At 40.6% G+C, this 22,239-nt stretch overlaps 1 protein-coding gene across 1 annotated transcript in view; it reads right to left on the bottom strand.

The window, feature by feature from the left end:
* The window catches only part of SNTG2 (syntrophin gamma 2), a 120,169-nt gene extending 119,276 nt beyond the window's left edge, over positions 1 to 893 (bottom strand). Inside the window, exon 1 of the mRNA XM_088665607.1 lies at positions 882 to 893. Coding sequence (XP_088521733.1) covers positions 882 to 893 — 12 coding nt within the window. The remainder of the gene's footprint in view (positions 1 to 881) is intronic.
* Positions 894 to 22,239: the final 21,346 nt, after the last annotated feature.

Here is a 22,239-nt window from a genome sequence, read left to right as displayed (position 1 = left end):
GGTAAAATCTTTATGGACATCTTCTGTAGCAATCTATCTCACGTTTAATAGCACCTTGCATTTTTGACATTTTATTCATGCTCACTTTTCTTGGTACTTGACATAATACCGGTAATGGAATATGAAGAGCTTCGATTTATCTATTGACAGTAAATGTATAGTAATACAGTTTAGCAACATGCTGAGTGCAGCTGTAGCCGCAATGCCATCTCTCATCACCAGGAGCAGATATGGTTGGATATTTCAAGGTTGCTGTTGTCATTGTTGTTGTTGTTATTGTTATTATTATTATTATTATTATTATTATTATTATTATTATTATCATTACTATTATTATTCACTCTATATAGAGGGAAATTATTGTTCATATATTTATATTATATGATGTTTTATTTTAACAAAACTGTTGCTTGATTTGTTTTCTAAGGAAACACCCGTAAGTCTGATTAATTTCCACAAAGGCTTCTGCAGAGTTTTATTTTTACACATATATGAAAAAGAAACTGTCATCATCAGCTTGAGGAAAGAAATTGTTTCATTTTTTTTTTAAAAAAATATTGCTTTTATATTGCACTAGCAAAGCAAACTCAACATTCCCAACAGTGGTGTGCAGTGAAATTTTTCGTAAGGGACAGTTAGGGGCAGAGGTGCCAGCTTACGAGAGCAATTTGGGAGAGGGGAGGCACTGTGTGTGAGAGCATTGCACCTCCTTCCCTAATCTGGGCATACAGTATTTACTCACTGGGTGGAGCAGAGCTTCCAGCAGGTGAGTCACTGTTGCTTACTGGGGGTGGGGGTGGTTCAGGCAGCAGGGAGGTCAGCACAGTGCAAAACCTCAGCTGAGCCAATCTAGCACTCCTGCTGGTGTGTTTGCACCTTACCGTCTGACTCATTGCTTTGCCCTTCTCCCTTTTAGTACAGCACAGCAACTCTGCCCCACCTAGTGAGCTGCTTCTGTACATCTGGTGAATTCAGCTCACCTTCCTTGCTTAGAAGCATACATAAAATTGGAACTAAGGACCCTCAAAAAATCTCCAGACTCACAGAATCCCACATTGCCATCCATGTGGGATGGTGAGTGGCAGTTCGATCAGCTGTGAGTAGGCTCCAGGAATATAAGTGAATGTGTTAGGGGAGAGGATTGTGCCTGTTGACCCATAACTTTCTTGATATGTTGAGTCTATCTCCATACAGCATCCAGTGTGTAATCCATTCATTGTCAAATGAGATTTCAGAGCAAATACATATATGCCTTCCATGCACGTATTCTGATCTATGAAGTGAAAGCTAGGGCTATATTGCACTAGCAAAGCAAACTCAACATTCCCAACAGTGGTGTGCAGTGAAATTTTTCGTAAGGGACAGTTAGGGGCAGAGGTGCCAGCTTACGAGAGCAATTTGGGAGAGGGGAGGCACTGTGTGTGAGAGCATTGCACCTCCTTCCCTAAACTGGGCAAAAGCTTTCCAGTCCTTGGGAAGGAGGCGCCAGACCTTTGACAGGATGCTGGAGCCCTGCTGCCTCCTTCCCAAAGCTGGGTGGGCATTGAGAAGGTGGCGGGTGGGCTCTTGGACCCTATCAGATCATTGCACCTCCCTCCCTAAGCCGAGCAGAAGCTTCCCAGGCTTAGGGAAGGCGAGGCCAGGCTTTAATAGGCTACTCTTAATTCACCACTGATTCCAAACCAACTGCATGGCTTTTATTCAGTTACAAGTACAGCGAGCTTGAACTCTGGAAAGACACGGTAACATTCCCCCCTTCCTCTGGATGCATATTTTTAAAGAAGCAACTGAAGTCGCCTGGGAACTGAGTTGAAAATGCTGCTTTGCCTCCATAGCTTGCAAAGGGGATCAGAAAAGCGAGGTCACGTCATCTCTGCACTAGTTTCAAGGGACTACTGAATCTGAGACATTGGTCGTGTTCGCATGTAATGCTAAGCCAAACAACCATGGCTTAGTATGAGCAATGAGCATGCTGGCTCCCAGAGCAGAGCCTACAGCTGCTCTGCTCCTTTAGGCTCAGCTAAGTGTGGCAGCGAAACTCTCTTCTCCTTAACCGTCATCCTGGGGTCAGATGACACGCCAAGTAAAACGTTGGCTTAGCTGCTGCGCTGAGTTAAAAGAACTCTGCGAAGCAGCACATTTGCACAGGGCCAGTAAGACAGAGTTTGGCTTACTGTGATGTACAAACCAGGACATGTTGCAAGTCTCAGATTACAGTTATTTAGCCTGACAAATTACAATTAGTCATTCAAGAAAAGAAATAATAAAGAGTAGTGCACTGAAAGTGCTCTGTGATTAAATTTTAATGAATATGTGCTTACCAGCTATACTTAATATAACTGATATTTAATCCAGAATCTATCATTTCGTAAGGCATCAAATCAAATGTTAAGAACAACTGCAGCATTTTAATATTTTGAGGTTGAATTTTGTTAATTAGCAGCATGGTTGATTAACTAGTATCTAAATATAGCCAGATAATGGGGAAATGAGCAATTAAATCTTAACTTATTTTAAATGCCAGTTATTTTAATTAAAATACTCAACAGGGCAAAGAAACTGCAATACGAGCATTGACTTCCAAACCTTTTAAAACAGAGCATTTACTTCTACCTTATAATTTTTCTAAGTCTGCAAAAGATTCAATTTATTGTACATGTTTTTAAAGGATGTTATTTATTTTGGATTGCATTTAAGCTATAGTATAAGCATTCATATGCATATGCATTCAGTCATTCTGGCAAGCATGAAAGGTCCACAGAGAACTCTGTGATTGCAACCATTCAATCTCACAAATTACCGTATTTTTCCGTCTATAAGACGTATAAGATGTATAAGATGCCCCCTATTTTGGGGGACTCAGATTTAAGAAAATGGGGGGAGATGGCCCCATGTATAAGACACCCCCTAATTTTTGACATTATTTTAAAGGGAAAAAACCTAGTCTTATACACGGCAAAATACAGTATTTACTCACTGGGTGGGGCAGAGCTTCCAGCAGGTGAGTCACTGTTGCTTACTGGGGGTGGGGGTGGTTCAGGCAGCAGGGAGGTAATCACAGTGCAAACATCTCAGCTGAGCCAATCCAGCACTCCTGCTGGTGTGTTTGCACCTTACCGACTGACTCATTGCTTTGCCCTTCTCCCTTTTAGTACAGTACAGCAGCTCTGCCCCACCTAGTGAGCTGCTTCTGTACATCTGGTGAATTCAGCTCACCTTCCTTGCTTAGAAGCATACATAAAATTGGAGCTAAGGACCCTCAAAAAATCTCCAGACTCACAGAATCCCACATTGCCATCCATGTGGGATGGTGAGTGGCAGTTCGATCAGCTGTGAGTAGGCTCCAGGAATTTAAGTGAATGTGTTAGGGGAGAGGATTGTACCTGTTGACCCATAACTCTCCTGATATGTTGAGTCTATCTCCATACAGCATCCAGTCTGTAATCCATTCCTTGTCAAATGAGATTTCAGAGCAAATACATATATGCCTTCCACACACATATTCTGACCTATGAAGTGAAAGCTAGGGCTATAAGGCATAGACCCATTCTTCCACCATAGATTCATTCCTACATTGTTTTATTCTGAGCACAGAGTTTATACATTTGTCTAAATAGCTGCCCTGTACAGTGAATACTGTTCCTTTAACTGAAATATTAAGTAATTCCACTGAGGGTCAAACTACACATAATACCAAACTTGTACATCAGTTTGTTTGTTTTAAAAAAATCCTGTTTTATATTGGGGCTACAGTATGTTGCAAGGGGAACTTTAAACTCTTCTGTGATCTGGATGGAAATTCACCCTCTGCTACTATTAACCATTGGGAAAGGAGTGGAGAGATTCTCGTTGGCTTTTGTTGACTTTGAAAAGTGCCGTGTTTCTCATATTATAAGACATGTCTTATATTTATTTTTTCCTCAAAAAAACACACTATGGCTTATTTTCAAGGGATGTCTTATTTTTTTCCTCCTCCTCCTGCTGCGGCCGGCATTGCTGCTGCGCCCATCACTATGTCTTATTTTCGGGGTATGGCTTATATTCCTTGAATGCTTAAAAATCCTGCTATGGCTTATTTTATGGGTATGTCTTAAAATATGAGAAACAGGGTGTTACCATCTGCTTTTCCTTGCCAGCACATACTGCTCCACCAAGAATGCATGGGTTTCATTCCATTATTTTTATTTGCCACTATAAACATCTAACTACCTCCACAACCATATAGCAGAAATACTATGCTATATATTTTTTTTATAAAAAAGTATTCCATTATGAAGTAAATTATACCCAAGATGCACAGTTTAAATGCAATGTTGTGGGGGAGACCTAATTGTTGTGCTTTAAAGGTTTTATTGAATGAAGATTTCCTGAAAACTAATCCCAGCCACAGACCTATCTCCTGCAACAGAAGTTGTTAGTCATGCGCATGAGTGACGATTGGTAATGGAAGTTCTGGATTATGGGCTGGTATTACTGTAATCCCTTTTTTACTGTCTCTGCTTCATCTTTCTGTACTGTCAAATGCTGGAAAGCCTCTGGTAACAAAAACACTCCACCGGCACATTGTTCTACCGTGCTATCTATATGCAGATACATTTTAAAAACTGCAAAAGCAAACAAACCACTCAATACTGTCTATATAAAAGCAGCAACAGGAGATGAATGATTTTTAAAGAATGATGCAATTTGTTTTAGTGTTTTGTTTCTGGCTAGTTGGCAGAAAGAAAGAAAAATCGAACTGGATGATTCTGATGCTGTTCTGCTTCCAGAATGGCTTTTGATCCAGTAGAAACATCCACTCATGTAAGAGAAGGGGAGCTGATTTTCTCCACCTCCTGCTTCCTGCCACAGCACTCAGTAAATCTGTTCCAGAACACTGTGGAAAGTGGTGTTAGGGGCTACGGAGGGAGAGTCAGAGAAAATTAGCTCCCCTTCTCCTACCTTAATTGACGCTTCCACGAGATCAGGTTAAAGTCTGAGAAAGTAAGGTAGCTTTGAAGAAGCAATTAGAAGGCTGGCAAACAGCCAAATTGGCTGGACTACGTGACTAAAGTTTGCTCAGCAACCTAGAGGCCTAGCAACAGGCTGTGATTGGATGGAAGTTCCCTGATAAGCAGCATGATACTGCAAGGTGGTTGTTGGGGAGTTTTGAGAGAGTCTGGAGATAGTTGGTGTGTCTTAGATGAGAGAGCTGTGTATGGCAACTTGTAAATACTTTGCTTTTGGTTTTGCTCTGCTGTATATAACAAAAGCAACTGGAACTCAAGTTACTGGTCCTGAAGTTCTGTTCCTGAACCAGTGCACTGGGCTGCACAGTCTTGCAGGGTGTCTGCTGCAGGAGGATCGGCGTAAGATCCACCACCACCAAAAAGAAGAAGAGTTTGGATTTGATATCCCGCTTTATCACTACCCTAAGGAGTCTCAAAGCGGCTAACATTCTCCTTTCCCTTCCTCACCCACAACAAACACTGTGTGAGGTGAGTGGGGCTGAGAGACTTCAAAGAAGTGTGACTAGCCCAAGGTCACCCAGCAGCTGCATGTGGAGGAGCGGAGACGCGAACCCGGTTCCCCAGATTAGGAATCTACTGTTCTTAACCACTACACCACACTGGCATAGATCAGCACTGTATTTCACTTATCGGAATTCAAACATGTACCTACCTATTCACAGAATGAAATATCCTATACACACTTGCCGGGTAATAAATACCATTGAACTCAACAGATTCACATCTGAGTAGACATGCAGAGTAGTGCAGCCTAACGGGATAATCCAGACCTTCCTTTGTGTACAGGATGAGAGTTGGCATCAGTACAGAAAACCAAGCAAAATCTTCAAACCTTCCTAGATGTAATTACCCTTTGTTGTGTACATCTAGAAAATTAGATGGCAATGGGCCTTCCCAGTTGTATCCACCAAGTTCAGTTGGAACAGAACTCGTATCGTCATTTGATTGCATCCACATTTGGTTGTATGAGACAAGTGCATTTCCCCTGCATCATAATCTATAAAAATGTTGCCTAAATTTTCTTTTCCTCAAAGGCTTACCTCCTCAGGTAAGTTTTTTTAATTTTCCATGTAATTAGTTTTATTACTGCAGAAAGATTCATACTCCATATTTAAAAGGATTGCTAGCTGTGTTCTATCCAATTATGCTAAATGTAACTGACAAACTACTTCAAGTTCCTTTTAAATATATATAATTTAGTTTGCTGTTGTGACTTATTTCAGGTACCATTTGGCCTCTTGATTTATGCAGTAATTATCCTAGAATATATATTGTGATGTGAATCCTTTAAAAAATATATGGTAAACATACCCATACCCACTACTTTTGAACTAGAGATCACTGTGTAATGCAGGTTGAAACTTCACTCAGGCTTGAAAAACACAAAAAGAGATGCTAATTGCTGTTTGGAACAGAAAAGCTCCCACAACATGAAATCAATATTCCCTCCCCCACCCCCGGTTTTCAACTTGTGATTTTGATTTTTCTATCAGATTCACTAATAGCCACATTCTAATTAACCCCCCCCCCCGACTTACTCATGACAGATGCTGAATTGATAAAGAAATTATTTTTCTGACCTGGAATGCAGCAGCTATAAAGTACAGGTCGAAAGGCATCAGGGATGTTTTGCTTCCTTTCATCTATTTTAGGAAGGGAAGGTGCTCTGTATGTGTCAGTGCACAATGGAATAAACTGAATGGGACATATGCTGGTGAAATGTTTTGAGCAACATAGCATGTGTCAGTGTACCAAGCCAGGGGAATATCTTATTTTTATTTTGAAGGGCAGGGGAAGTTGTTATCAATGCTGTTCGCAGCAGATCTGTAATAGGGGCATCACGTGACGTGTTCTCATAGTGCCATAATGTAATAAATGGAATGTCTGTCAACCATGCAAAAGTAAGTAACACTCCAATCCTACATAAAAAAACATTACTTTGGAATGCTTTTCCATTGACAACAGTGAGGCTTATTTCTAAAGAATGAAAGACAGTTTGTGCATTAAGTCCATTGTCTCTACTTGTACATGCCAAAAAGTATGATATGGGGGATGTGTCAAGCGACCAGGTTAGCCTGTGCCAAGGTCATTTTTCTCTCTCCATGAGGAAGTCTTCCATATACCATTCAGCTAGATAATAGGAAGCCTTTTCACCATGTGCAGAACTAATTTCTACACTAAGATAGAAAGTGTGGCATATCTTATGAAATGGTCGTGTCAGTCTGCGAGCAATGGCTGAGCTACCTGAAGGCTGCCAGGCTTCTCTTCACTTTTATGAAGCGGAAGTGCAAACCAATCATGAAAAAAGGATGAACAAAGGAGAAAGGTTACATTTATCTCCTAAACAGCATGACTTTAATCCTGACCTACTTCTATCACCTCTGCAAAGGACAGGATAATACACTACAGCCAGAGAGGTGGAATTCTTTGCAAGCTTTCACATCCATTCAGTTTGACATATGTTCAAACTAAGGATGGGAGAATCTGTCAATTTTGGTTTCTCTTTCCTCCCCAAACTTAAATTCTGTTTTCCACATCAGTTTGCTACACACACACACACACACACACACACACACACGTATGTATGTATGTGTGTGTATAGATTGTTGATAGACAATTGTGTGTATAGATTGTTGGTAGACAGACAGACAGACAGACAGACAGACAGACAGACAGAGTCCTCATGAAAATGCATAAGCATTTTAGTACAATTATCTACTAATACACGCATTTTTTTATATGCAACTTTCACATGCTTAACGTTCACATTTATGCAAAATAATTTCCCCAAATACAATCCATTTGGGTATGCCCTTTATGTGCACATTATGCCCCAGCATATGCATTTTTAAAAACATATTACCTGACTGGAGACCTGCATTGCAAAATTCAGAGAAGCACAAATCTGGAAGGGTGACTGTCTTTCAGTTTCCATGTTGTTTCAGAAAGTGTGAATTAGGTACAATCACATTTAAATGCAAATCCTAAATTGAAACAGTTAAAGTTAAATCCTAAATTGAAACAGTAACAATTCATTACTGGTCTTGGTGTCAAAAAAGAAGAAGGGAACAGAACTCGCACTGTTTTACATGACCACCATTCACTTGTTTTAACTGAAACAGCAAAATCATGTGCTTATATGAAATAGTGTGCTTGTACAGAAAGAAGGCGTGAGAATTTCTTGAGACAAAACATTGTATTTAGAGAATTGTGACTAGCAGCACAAATCCTCTATGTGTCTCAGGCTACTCAGAAGTAACTCCCATTGAGTTTATTTCCCAGTAAGCTGGTATAGGATTGCAGTCTGCATGCCTAAATAGAATCTACAATGGTACCTCGACTTACAAAGGCAATCCGTTCCGCGGCACTCTTTGGAAGTCAAAAACTTTGTAAGTCAAAGCATCCATTTTGTGCATGCGCAAAGTGCGATTTTGCCCTTTGCGCATGCACAGAATGTGCGCGCGGCGAAAATATTTCCGGGTTAGCGGACTTCAGAAGTCGAAACCTTTGGAAGTCGAGGCATTCGTAAGTCAAGGTACCACTGTGTGTGTATATATAGATATATCTTTTTTTTAATAATAATTTTTATTGATTTTTTCTTTATAAAGACAAAACATACACAACATATACAATAAACTCTGTCCCTTCATTTTCCCTCCACCCACAAGACCACTTCTGCCACCAGTGATACCCATGGTCATTGAGAAACATAGGGGTCCATTTTTAAGCTGGGTTTGACCTCCCCCCTCCCTCCTCCCCCCTCATCCCCCCCCCTGCCACTGAGAGGACAGAGGCGGAGGAGCTCTGAGGTTTGGCTTATCCCCCAGCTAATTCTTCATTATAATTCAACAACAAAACCACAAATAGAAGAAAAGAAAAAAGAAAAAAACATGAAAAAAGAAAAAAAGAAGAAAAAGAAAAAACAAGAACATCTAAATTCTAAATCTTATTTTCTTAACAGTTTGTTTGCGGCTTCCACGGTTCTCTTCCTCCTGGATTTCCTAACTTCTTTAATTAATTTTGGCGGGTTTTCTAATCTAATTCAAAATCTTATTCTTATTATATTAACTTAATCCTCCTCCTTCTTCATGCTGCCCCCCTCCGAGTCCCCTCCTGCCACTAGGGTAACCCGAGGGGTTCAGCAGTCAAAAGATTCCATTTTTGTGTCTGGGTTTCCTTCCACCCCCCCCTCTCCCCTCCAGACACCCCCTGCCACTGGATGCCAAGAGTAAAGAGAGGGAGACAGGTAGTTCTCTACCCAAACACCTCTCTAATCACCAAAAACATTAAAAACAAACTTTAACATGTTTCCCCAGCCATTCTTCTGCCCCTCCAGAAAACTCTTAACCCTAAACTTTTAATAATCTCTCCCTCCCCCCTCCCAATGTCCCTTCCCCCCATTGGATCAGCATATCCTTTAGCAGGCCAAGATTCAGACACCGTTATTCATCAAGCAAAAAAACCAACCCTTAAACTAAAATTTCACCCCACACCAGTCCTTTCCCACATCCACTTCCAGACCTTTGCACCCCCCTCTTATATATATCTTGACCGATTGCGTTTAAATTTTGACACAAAGTCAAATGTGACTATGAGAGCAAGTCCATATCGTTTTCAAAGACAGATGTCACACCTGGACCAGGTAAAAACCCCAAAACCACATGTTCCAGAACTCACAAATCAGGTGAAAGTGCATGCTGGGAGCACAGGAGAGGTTGCAAAACAGCGCCCTCTAGTGAGGGCTACACTGGTACTGCACCTAGGAAAACTTCCATCTCGGCTCAGCTTTCCAAACTGGGCCGTGGAGGTGGGGGCTCGCCTGGGTGAGGGATGGGGGAGGAGGGGGCGGGATAGGTCATGGGTTGGGACAGGGTGGGGCCAATCACAGGGATGAGGTGGGGTGGGGAGAGGAGGGGCTGGGATGGGATGGGTCATGGGTCAGGACAGGGTGGGGAGAGTCACAGGGATGCGGCTGTGTAAACAGAACACACATAAAACAGGGGGACTCTGAAGGTGAGGGGAGTCTGAAGGGGGACTCTGAGGCTCCATTTAACAGACTGAGGCTGAGCCACAGCAACGCGTGGCAGAACCAGCTAGTAACATTATAAATAACATGTGAAGTGGCAGAAATGTCATATGTTTGTGGTTTCTAGAGGAAAGTTTTGAGACTGAAAACCTACTGGAAGAACAAGGCTTGGATAACTGAGGATGAAGTGCAGACATCCTGACCCTGACTCTCACCACTTAAGACAAACATCGATCCTCCTGTATCCTTCCAAATGACAGTACCTTCAAGAGCCATTACAAAAGGTAAGTGGACTGCTCTCTCCACCCCACCCCACCCAGTAATTTGGCACTGAAATACAGAGAGTTTTACTATTTATTATCCGATACACGAATGAGAAGCTCCTGTTTGAAGGCAGTTTTGATGACACCTATTATTTAAAAAGGGATGCGGGTGGCACTGTGGTCTAAACCACTAAGCCTCCTGGGCTTGCCAATCAGAAGGTTGGCGGTTCAAATCCCCGCGACAAGGTGAGCTCCCGTTGCTCAGTCCCAGCTCCTCCCAACCTAGCAGTTTGAAAGCATGCCAGTGCACGTAGATACTGTAAATAGGTACTGCTGCGGCGGGAAGATAAACGGCATTTCTGTGTGCTGCTCTGGTTTCAGTGTTCCATTGCACCAGAAGCGGTTTAGTCATGCTGGCCACATGACCCAGAAAAACTGTCTGTGAACAAACACCGGCTCCCTTGGCCTGCAAAGTGAGATGAGCGCCACAACCCCAGAGTCGTCTGCAACTGGACTTAACTGTCAGGGGTCCTTTACCTTTACCTTTTTATTATTTATTTAGAAAGGCCTAACTTTCTGCAGAATCCAGTATCAATATTAGTAAAAGAATCTGAACTATATGCCTGTGATTTACTGATCCAGAAAGATTCTGCAGACAACTACAGATCAATTCTGCTCTTGTTAATGATTAATGCTTCCCTCCATGGTTTACAAGCTAGCAACATTAATGAAATGCTTTCTTTTATCTTTAGGTGATAATTGCCCTCTCTCTCAGCTAGGCGATTAATTACATCTCAGGCAGTTTACCACCCCCCGGAGTCAGCTGTGTCCATTTTGTCATCATCTTCTGTGAAAGTCACTATCCTTTCATAAAAGCCTTAGCTACTCTGAATAATGAACCCAACTTTTAAATCATGACCTTCTTGCTTCTTACATCACATCTGACTTCTGCTCCTAGCATGCGGTTTGTGACAGGCCATTTCTGGGACGTTCCAAAAGGCTAAGACACAGAAACAGTCCCTTGAGCTTGGGCTCAAACCTACCTCCCAACAACTCCCACTTGTCTCTGGCCTTGTCTTCGTAGCTGTCTCACCTCTCATTCCCATACTTTTCATGAAAGGGGCCCATCCGGAATCGTTGTGTTCCAGCCAAGCTGGCTTTTCAACTGAGCAGTAATCGCTGAAGCACACATACTGAAGCACCTCAACTCAGAATATAGCTTAATCAGCTTTCTTGATAGTGAGGTACACACTCACACGGGAGCACACACCCAGTACACTTTTCAGAGAACAGCGAATACTCTTTGAAAGTATTTCCCAGGGAGAGGGCATCTAAAGATTTTGAAGATTTGCAGGCTAAGTACCGAGAAACAAGGAGACTTGGGTCCTCTAAAGACAGGGACACCTCATATAATTTCTCCTCAGGACCTCCATCTACTGAAATTAATTGGACATGCTGAATTCCTACCATTTGGCACTTGGAGTCTCTACCTGTCCCCAATAATCCAGGTGAAGGAGGCACCACTTTACAAGTTAGCAAGAAGCCATGTGGAAAAGGAGGGTTGTTGTGTGCCCCTTATAGGCATGTCTGGGTGGGTGTGTCATAAGTTATAGAAGCATAACTGCCAAGTCTCCCGTATTCCCCGGGAAACCCCCATTTTTCCAGCTGTTCCCAGCCGAAAAAATGGGTTTTTTTGTTTTCCCCCGGTTTATTCTGGCGCAGCGGCCATTTTGGAACTGGGCGGAGCATGCTCAGAAGTGACTTTTGATGCTGCTCTGGCCAGTTCCAAAATGGCTGCAGCGCGACTTCTGGTCTGCTACTTCCAGTCTGATCCCTTATTTTTCAAGAAGGAACTTGGCAGGTATGTATAGAAGTCTGTGTTAATGAGCAAAAATAAGCTGAAGCAATAAAGAGTGGGCGGCTAGCAGTGGAAATAGATGGGATTACAAAGGAGAGTATAAAACTGAGAAGATATTAATTTCCTGGGAGGAATGCTCAACACCGAGTATTCATGAATTCTTTGGATGGAGTATTAGTGGAATAAGCCTAAGGTAGAAGAAGAGGATGAGCAACAGGAAGGAAATAAACCAGATTGAACAGATGAGAAATGAAAAAAACAAAAACAAAATAGAAGTGTACATTTTTATTTTAAGATGTATGATAAAGAAGGTAACTACTTAATATGGTTTTCTATCTGTTATAGAATGAGGAAGTACAGTAGGGGGTTGGAGATTTTAGCATTTCCAAAACGTAACAAAAGATTGAGAATCTTACAAAGGTTTGGGTTTTTATTTTTGTTTACATTTTGTGTTCCAGTTTGAAATTGTAAAACAACAACAACAACAAAGATTCTACAATGAATTCATAGGGGGAAGATGTATATATTGGGTGACCTTGGGCCTGCCACACTCCTTCTGCTTAACCTAACTCACAGGATTGTTAGGATAAAATGAAGGAGAGAAACATGTTCTCACCTTGAGCTCCTGGGGGAGGGGAATGGTGTGGTATATGTGCAATAAATTAGAGTTTATGAGCATTTCATTTTTTGTCAGGTTAAACATTTATCCATGTGTGCATATTATGTCACCCTTTTAACATTTAGAAACTCATGTTGGCAATTATCATCAACCACAAAGTGCCAAATGACTTAATTATGGATGTCACCTTTGTACCATTTAGAAGTCCATGTTGGCAATTATCTTCCATCACAAAATGCGCCATTTATTAATAACTTGGTACTGTATATAGCGATTGGCGACATACTGCAATTAGAGTGCAGCATCTAATCCTCAATAAAGGGTCGGGTGCCTGTTAACTGATTTAGCTTTAGTAGCAAGTCATGTTGTCTGCCAAAGCACCTTGCGGTTCACTGAATGTATCTTACCCATGTCACATCTCACTGTCCCCTTTCACATTAAGATAAACTATTCCTATTATCCTGAGTTTGTTCTACAGATGACTTTCAGAAACAAGTAAATAAGAAAGAAAATAGGTGAGCTGGAAAACATGCAGTGCTGTGTTCCCAGATGACTTTTTTAAAAGAAAAGAATAAAAAATAAATATTAGTTCTGTCAATAGTTCAAAGTGTAATTCAGTCCTAGCCTCCCAGTTTCAAGGAAGGTTCAAAAAAGTTTCATTATCTCCCCAAAGCACTACCTTTCACATTTAGTTTAAAGATGTTTAAACTTTACAGAAGGGCTGCGCCTTTGAGCAGTGTCACAAATATCTGTGAAGGAGAATCTAAGCTGTTCAACTGCTAAATCACAGGATATCAACACAGCCCTGCTTAGGATATTCAGTGGCACATGGGAAAGAAAAAGCAGTTGTGCCATTTTAAATCCCATGAGAACCTGAGAAGCAAAGGAGTCATGGGAGCAGCAATATTTGATACCGAGAAGAACATATTGTGTCTTTATTCTCTTCGTCAAAGTATTTCATTGGGACCAAGGTGGTACATTACAGAAAGGTAAATACTGCTGAAGGTAAATGGGGTTCCCAATTCTTACATACTCTCATTTATTTCCCTTTGCTGTTGTTATCACTTTGCAAACCTTTAAGAATTTATTTCTACCTGGGAAGCTATTCATATCCTCTGGCACACTTTTGATATTACCTGTTTAGAACAGTGTACTTTCAGGTAATTTTGAAAGATAGAAAAAACATATGGTTGGGAGCACAAAGTTAGAGAAGCACTTACATTTGCACTGTGATCACTTCCACTAACACAGATGACATCTTGTTTTTGAATTGTTAGTACCTCTTTTGTAAGCTTCAGTCGGATTTCATAGGCGTTTTCGGATATTTCGTCATATAGCAACGCAATACCAGTTTTTGTCTGTAGAGGCAAGGTAATGTGGGGGAGGGGAAAAACAGATCAAAGATGTCAAATGCATAGCCTTTAAAAATAACAATGATATATAATTTGTATCTTCTGTGTCCTAATTACAGTTTATCTCACCTATGCTGGCAAAGCTGTGTGGTAAGAGGTAGTAAGGAGACACTTTAGCAGATATTCAAGTTACATTCTATATCAATATTCATGAACTGTTTAATCCTATCATCTTCTTTAGCTCTTGCATACAAGCAAGGTCTTGCAGTGTGAGCTAATGAAGGCTTTTCCTGTACCACAAGTATTTGGAAGACATATCTCATTCTCCCAAACCTGCCTCTAAGAAAAATCATCCAATTCCCCTGCAACACAACACTGCTGGTGCAGTATTGTGCCAATGCTAGAAGAACGAAGTCACTTTCTACAGTCTTTAGGGATGAACAAAAAGTTTTTGCAAGTCTCCCCCCTCCTTCTCCTCTCTTAAAATATGCACTGTGAAAAGTGGTAAAATGCTAGTTGGTGCTTCTGATGGAAATAGGCATAAAACACACACAACTACTTATCTAAGCATTAAACAGTCATTAAACATAAATATCAGAAGACTGCTAAAAGGAAACTCATTCATTGATACTATGCATAGATTTACTCAGTGATAGGTGAAGGGCCATAGCTTAGTGGTCTAAGCTTGGTGGTTTAAGCCTTGCAAGCAGAAGCCTCATATTCAATTCCTGCTGGCATCTCTCAGTAGGGATGGGAGAGATTCTTGCTTGAAATCATTGAACATAATGTAGATCTTCTCAAATTTTAGATATTTGAATGAAATTATTATCTTACTGTATAATCTGCCAGCACTCGCAAAAAAACAAAACAAAACAAAAACACAGACACATCTTAGAAGCAACTAAACAGTCACCCAATATGGGAGAGAAACTGACTGAATGTATCTTCCAAGAAATTATTCAAGTGCTCCATCTTCAACAATGTTGAACAAAGTTTAATTTGGACCATTTGCTTAAGCTTACTTAGATCTACTGCGTTAAGTTTTTTTTTTAAAAAAAAAACCACTCCCTGTTTTTGTTCCGTATTTGCATTAATTTAACAATAGCATTCATAAGCAATAAGCCTAAACAATAAATGTCATTCACATATAAGTTACATTATGAGATAGGTTTTTTTTAAAAAAAAATTATGGAGGGATAAATTTTTCATAGATATCTATGTGTGGCATCCACTTCTCACTGAAGTCAATGGAAAAACTAATGGAGCTACGACTATTTAGCAGAGGACATTTTTTAACCAAACGCAGACCAATATCAAGTGCTACTACTGCTTAAGAAACCCATGATCCATATAGCTATGTATCTGTACATATAGCTATGTATTTGTACATGTATCTGTACATCTTTCTGTAACTTTCATTCAGTTCTCAGGAACAGACATAAGCATGATAAGCACAAGTCAGCTGAGGGTCCCATGAATGAACCACTGTTCACTGTGGATCAGATGTCATGCAAAAACCTTTTTAGAAATGACCCAAAATATCAGGGCCAATGTTTCATGATGAAATGAAACTACGTTTGTTCTGTCCACTTTCAAGCTTAAGTGGAGGTTATGTATACCGGTAGGTTACTTTCTGAAACACAAAACTAGGGATGAATGGGAATTTGTGATTAATGATGACAAAACACTCCAAACTCTTCCACTGTACGGATGCTAATGCACCTCATTTATTACTTATATCAAGTCTCTCAACTAAAAGCCTTGTTAAAAATAGCCCTGGGTTATAACGTAGGCATCTTCTGTTAATGACATTAGCCTTGGAACAGGAGTGATTAACAGCTGGTTCTCAATCTGTGTGATCTTAATCACGAGAAAGTAAGCAGTAATGGCTTGTTTAATTACTGTAAACACAGTGTGTCACCAGCTAATTAGATATGATTGATTGTTGTCAACCTCATTCTCTGCTCAAGACATCAGACACAAACATTTGAATTCAGTAATACATGCTCAGAATGAACTTTCAGAATATCCTTTTCTGTAAAAGGACAGGTATTATGGTGGGGGAAGGGAGGACCAACACTCAACAGGATGTAGATAAATTGCTAGAACAGAGACCACAATATTCCAAATAGACTCTGAACAGGCAATGAAGTTTTTAAACAAACCAAAAAAAGTTATAAAACATCTATTTTAAATTGGAAGATAATTTTGAATAGTTTGGAATTTAATGTTTACATTTCATGCTGCAATGTTCACAGGCTCGGCTTTACAAACAAATGGGCAAGAAGGATGAGGTAACTAATAGTATTTAGATTTTAAAACTGTGCTAGAGCCATAAAAATCCGAGCTGACCTAGTTAGTAGTGCCCAAAAATTTCAGGACTGAGCCAAAGATGATCCATTGCTACCATTTGCTGTACCCTCCTAAGTAGTGATACCTTCTTTTATCTAATAATTTTTATAATGGCTAAAGTTCATATTTATTGCTTATATTTTAGATTGTTTTATGTATATATGTATGCTGGTCGAGAACCATAACAATAAATAACTAACTTTATTTTACTTTTTAATGGACAGCTAGCCACTTTGGAAGCGCCGTTATCCCATACTCAATTATTCTATTCCTATAGAATTCACTAAATACATCTTTGAGTGACATGCGTTGTTGCTAGGATGAAAAATTGGCATGTTGTAGCTCCTTGTTATATTTAAGAATATCAGTACAATGAAACATTTACAGCAAATTTAACCTCCAAGTAGTGTGCTGCAACTGTTGCTAGCACTGCAGCGGCATTGGTGGCAGCAGCCAATGAATTGTTCGGAAGCCGGATCTGCTGCCTTTGTGGATCCCACCTCCCAAGGCAGTTGCCTCTCCTCACCTCATGGGTGAGCTGGCTTTGCACAGGGCTGATCCCACAGGCTCTTCTTATGGATCACTTGTTAATGTTTCCTGCAAAGGTTTCCAGCTTACAGCACATTTCCAAAAGTACAGCTTCCTTATAACTAAAATAAACCATCGAAGAAGAAGAAGAAGAATAGTTTTGACAACAATCACAATGTTTTATGAAACATGGTTGGGATACAACCTTCACCAACACCCTTTATGTGAGCTGAAAACGCTTCCATGGAAGGGGGTGGGGGGAGATATCATATGTCCTTCTGGTGGCAATCTCTTCTCATGGGACATGCCTCAAGTTTAACTTGGTGGAGATGCAGTAATGTGGAACTGTTGTCATAATGGGGAATTGAGAAGCTGCATATGCAAACAGAACACTGCAGGCAATTATTTGGATTCCATCTATCTCCCAACCTTTGTATTTAACTTGGCTGTTTGCCACAGGCAACAAGGGATTCCATGCAAGTGAGTGAGTGGGCTGGTAGAGAAGGGGCAGAGCAATGAGTTGCTCTGCCATGAGTGCCCTCTGTTTCCATTGTCCGTAGCCGGCATGGAAACTTGGTGGACTAGCAGAGGAAGGATAGATCATTCCATACCTCTCCCATCAGTCCGCTTGGTTTCCATGCTGGTCACAAAGAAATGTGTGCCCCCTGTTCTGCAGCAAAAATGAAAACACAACAGGCTGGTGGTAAACGATGAACACCATTTGGTCGAAGGCAAAAAAAATTTACAAACCTGCTAAGAGGCTAGTAGCCTGCAATTTCATGCTAATAACATTGTGTGTGTGTGTGTGTGTGTGTGTGTGTGTGTGCGTGCGCGCGCGCAGGCTATTTTGTGGGCTTATTTACAAGACTGGATTAATACAGGTAGTAAAGGAAAAGGTATTGCTAAAACACAACTGTTGTAGATAAATAGATTCTTAATTTGTGATAAGAATGATGTGATTAGATATCCCAAATATGAATAAATCACAGTGATATGAAGGTTCTATTGAATTCTTCATTGAGATGAAGATTTAAAGTTTTTTTTCATGCCAGCGGCAGAGTCATCATAGAATAAATCTGATCAGTTAACAGCCCTGGAATACCCAAGCCAAGATCTGCATACTCTCTGTGGCAGAGGGTATCCTTTGCATGTAGGAGGTCCCAGGTTCAATTCCTGGCTTCTCCAGATAGGGCTGAAAGAGAACCCTGTCTGAAATCCTTGAAATTTTCTGCCAGTCAGTGCAGACCATACTGAGATAGCTGGACCAATGGCATGTTCCTAAAACTGTTCTCACTTCTGCAATACATAAACACACACCCTTTATGATCTTTGGCATAGCGATTTCTCTGCCTTCATTCCTTATCTGCACAAATGCCACAGGGATGCCCCCTTTCTTAGCACTGAGATTGAGTAAGAAAATAAATAAATACAGCAGCGCAGCCTGGTTCTGTACACCAGGTGCCATTAAGGAAATTGTTTTAAATCTTCCAGAAATCACAAAGGTAAACAAGAGTTGAAAGCATTTAGAAGTCCAAGGCTGGAAAACTAGGTGCCCTTGAAAACTTATTATGTAAACAAGAAACCTATTGGGAGAGGATTATAGGAAAGTCAGGCCAGTAATTCCTAAGAGAGAAAAAAGCAACGTGAAGACATGATAGATAAATCTGATCAGTTAACAGCCCTGGAATACCCAAGCCAAGATCTGCATACTCTCTGTGGCAGAGGGTATCCTTTGCATGTAGGAGGTCCCAGGTTCAATTCCTGGCTTCTCCAGATAGGGCTGAAAGAGAACCCTGTCTGAAATCCTTGAAATTTTCTGCCAGTCAGTGCAGACCATACTGAGATAGCTGGACCAATGGCATGTTCCTAAAACTGTTCTCACTTCTGCAATACATAAACACACACCCTTTATGATCTTTGGCATAGCGATTTCTCTGCCTTCATTCCTTATCTGCACAAATGCCACAGGGATGCCCCCTTTCTTAGCACTGAGATTGAGTAAGAAAATAAATAAATACAGCAGCGCAGCCTGGTTCTGTACACCAGGTGCCATTAAGGAAATTGTTTTAAATCTTCCAGAAATCACAAAGGTAAACAAGAGTTGAAAGCATTTAGAAGTCCAAGGCTGGAAAACTAGGTGCCCTTGAAAACTTATTATGTAAACAAGAAACCTATTGGGAGAGGATTATAGGAAAGTCAGGCCAGTAATTCCTAAGAGAGAAAAAAGCAACGTGAAGACATGATAGATAAGAGATTACAGTATATCAATACAAAAATACTCAGAACTATACAGCATAAGGACAGCTCATCCATATATATGACACGATTCACTGAACACAAGAAGAGTATATTTGCTATACATGAGCTTCTGAAAATTAATTTCCAGAATGAGCTTTCCTTCTAGCAGTATACAACCAATGTTATTTACACCGTAAATGTTTAAAAAAGCAAACTTATGTTGTCAAACTATCATGCTGCTTCTTTATATGGCTATGACATGACAAAACTTTGGCTTAAAAAGCAATTAGCCTAAATGTTATTGTTATCTTTTCAATTGAAAGTGAACAGAAAGGGTTTCTTCTAGAAGATTTCTCCCAAAACAGAATATTGAAAGTTTAGTCCAGTTGTTATTCTTTCTGGGAATGTGCTTTAGGATTTGAACACCTGCAAACAGGGCTTCAAAGAGCTTCATCAGCCATGATGACTTGTAAGTAGAATTTTATGCCAAGGGGCACACACCAGTGTCGGTTGGGGCCAGGTGCAAAAACGAAAAGATTAATGGAAAGACAGATGGATTTGACACCATAGAGGCCAGAGGTTTCTACATACCTCTTCCAGGCAAGCAAGAGGCACTCTCAGATTTCAAGGACACATTTCAGCCAAGCAAAGGCACACAGGGAAGGGATGTATGCCAGGGAGAAGTCTGAGGACCAAAATAGATAAGTCTTTGTTTCTTGGGCCCTCAGTTTCCTCCCTCCCCCCGCTCTGGAAATTGGTGGCGTCTACTTTCTTAGTTTTTGTTCAATATAAATCTTTATAACTCAACATAATATTCATAAGGTATTAAAATTGAAGGTAGCAATGTTGACCCATTAGAAAAAAAAGAATAATTGGAAAAAGTTAAAGTAAACTTCATTAGAACCAACTGAAATGTTATACAGCTGTGAGCACGTGTTAAAATTTCCCAGAACGCTTCTCAGGGTGGATGCTAAGAAGAAAGTAAGGACACCTAGCCTCAAACATGGAAATTCTGCTTGCACATGAAAAGATAAAGAGTCATGTGCTGATGGGGAAAAACAGACAAAGCAACTTATTGCATTGCTCCCCTAACAAGCTTGAGGTCTGAGAAGAAACCGTAAGCAAATTTGGAAGGTAAAAAAGATGCTTCCTCTCAGAACTTTTTTTGAGGTTCTTGCCAGGAGCAAGTACAAAGCAGCTAACAGATAATTCAACAATGAATTTGCTTGTTTTGCATAATTAGCAAACAATATGCATGCTACACAAACTAGGCTTCCACGGTTTAGGGAAATGTAATGTGGCAACTCTAGGGCAGGGTTTTCGTCTCCTTTCCAGAAGCCTCCCAGTTACCACTCCACCTGGGGGGAAAAAGGCAAGAAGGAACTGACAAATGTAAAACTAGAATTACCCGCCAATTCTGTTTTATATTTTTTTAATGAAAACACACTCCTTTCTCTCTCAGTGGGTTGACTTGCTCAGTACAGTTTGGCAGTAAAAGAACCAATGAGGAGTAAAGCAGCTCTTCAGGAACCCACAATCTCGCATAGTCTTACTAGCAAAATAAAAAAATTCCTTCAGTAGCACCTTAAAGACCAACTAAGTTTTTATTTTGGTATGAGCTTTCGTGTGCATGCACACTTCTTCAGATAGTCTTACTAGGTTTGGCTTAACATGTCATGTGAACTTGTTAGTATTTTTAAAAATATATAAATATATTACTATTTACATTTACATTCGTTGATTTCCTCTGTCCAACAAACTAATTCCATCTCTCAACAAAATCAACATTCCATAACCTCCCTTCTCTTTTATAAACTAATTCAGTTAACTTGCCCCTTTCCGTCAATTTCATGTATTTTATTAACCACTCCCACTCTCTGGAGCTTGTTCGCGGCCCACACTATCTTAGTAGCTACATAGTGGCTTCAGATTCCTAACCACTTCGCCCTCGATTATATTAAACAGAATCAACACTGGGGAAGGTTTCAATGTGGTTCATATATCAGCAACAGCCTATGTATGTTTTGTCGCTAATCACTAGTTGTAATTGGGCATTCCAACCGCACATGCAACAATATGCGTTTCCTGCTGTGCATCACCAGCATTTAAATCAATTTACAAAAAGTGATTACATTTATTCTTGCAGGTGTTAAGTGCCATCTCAATAGTAATTTATTTTATGCTTCCCTAATTAATAAATTTGTGAAGATCTTTCCACCTGGCTCCTAGTATTTTACCACTGCTGATCTGAAATAGGTAAAGGTAAAGGGCCCCCTGACTGTTAAGTCCAGTCACGGATGACTTTGGAGTTGCGGCACTCATCTTGCTTTACTGGCCGAGGAAGTCGGCATTTGTCCACAGACAGCTTCTGGGTCATACTGGCCAGAATGACTAAGCCGCTTCTGGTGAACCAGAGCAGCGCACGGAAACACCGTTTACCTTCCCACCGGAGTGGTACCTATTCATCTACTTGCACTTTACGTGCTTTCGAACTGCTAGGTTGGCAGGAGCAGGGACCGAGCAATGGGAGTTCACCCCGTCGCGGGGATTCGAACCGCTGACCTGATTGGCAAGCCCTAGGCTCTGTGGTTTAGATCACAGCGCCATAGCCCACCCCAAATCTCTTTCCCATTAATTCAGTTTTACTTCCCCATATGCACCAGTTTATTACAATTTAGCTCAGTTGGTAAAGCATGAGACTCCTTTAATCTCAGGGTCATGGGTTTGAGCCCAATGTTGGGCAAAAGGATTCCTGCATTGCAGGGGGTTGGACTAGATTATCCTTGTGGTCGCTAACAACTGTGCATTTCTATGATTCTATGAATTTTCTGATAGAATCCCCTTTGTTTTGCTTCTTATTATCCCCCCCCCCCAAGTTGCCTCTTGTCTAAATATAAATTTTGGAACCAGTATTTCCTACAAGAAATGTATCATTTGAAACCCTAGTTTAGCTGAGCACAGTATGTCAACTTTTTGGCACTCTCACTAGGCTTG

This window comes from Zootoca vivipara, chromosome 3 (assembly GCF_965207765.1).
Source record: "Zootoca vivipara chromosome 3, rZooViv2.hap1.1, whole genome shotgun sequence".
NCBI lineage: Eukaryota > Metazoa > Chordata > Lepidosauria > Squamata > Lacertidae > Zootoca > Zootoca vivipara.
This window is presented reverse-complemented; position numbering and strand designations above follow the sequence as displayed.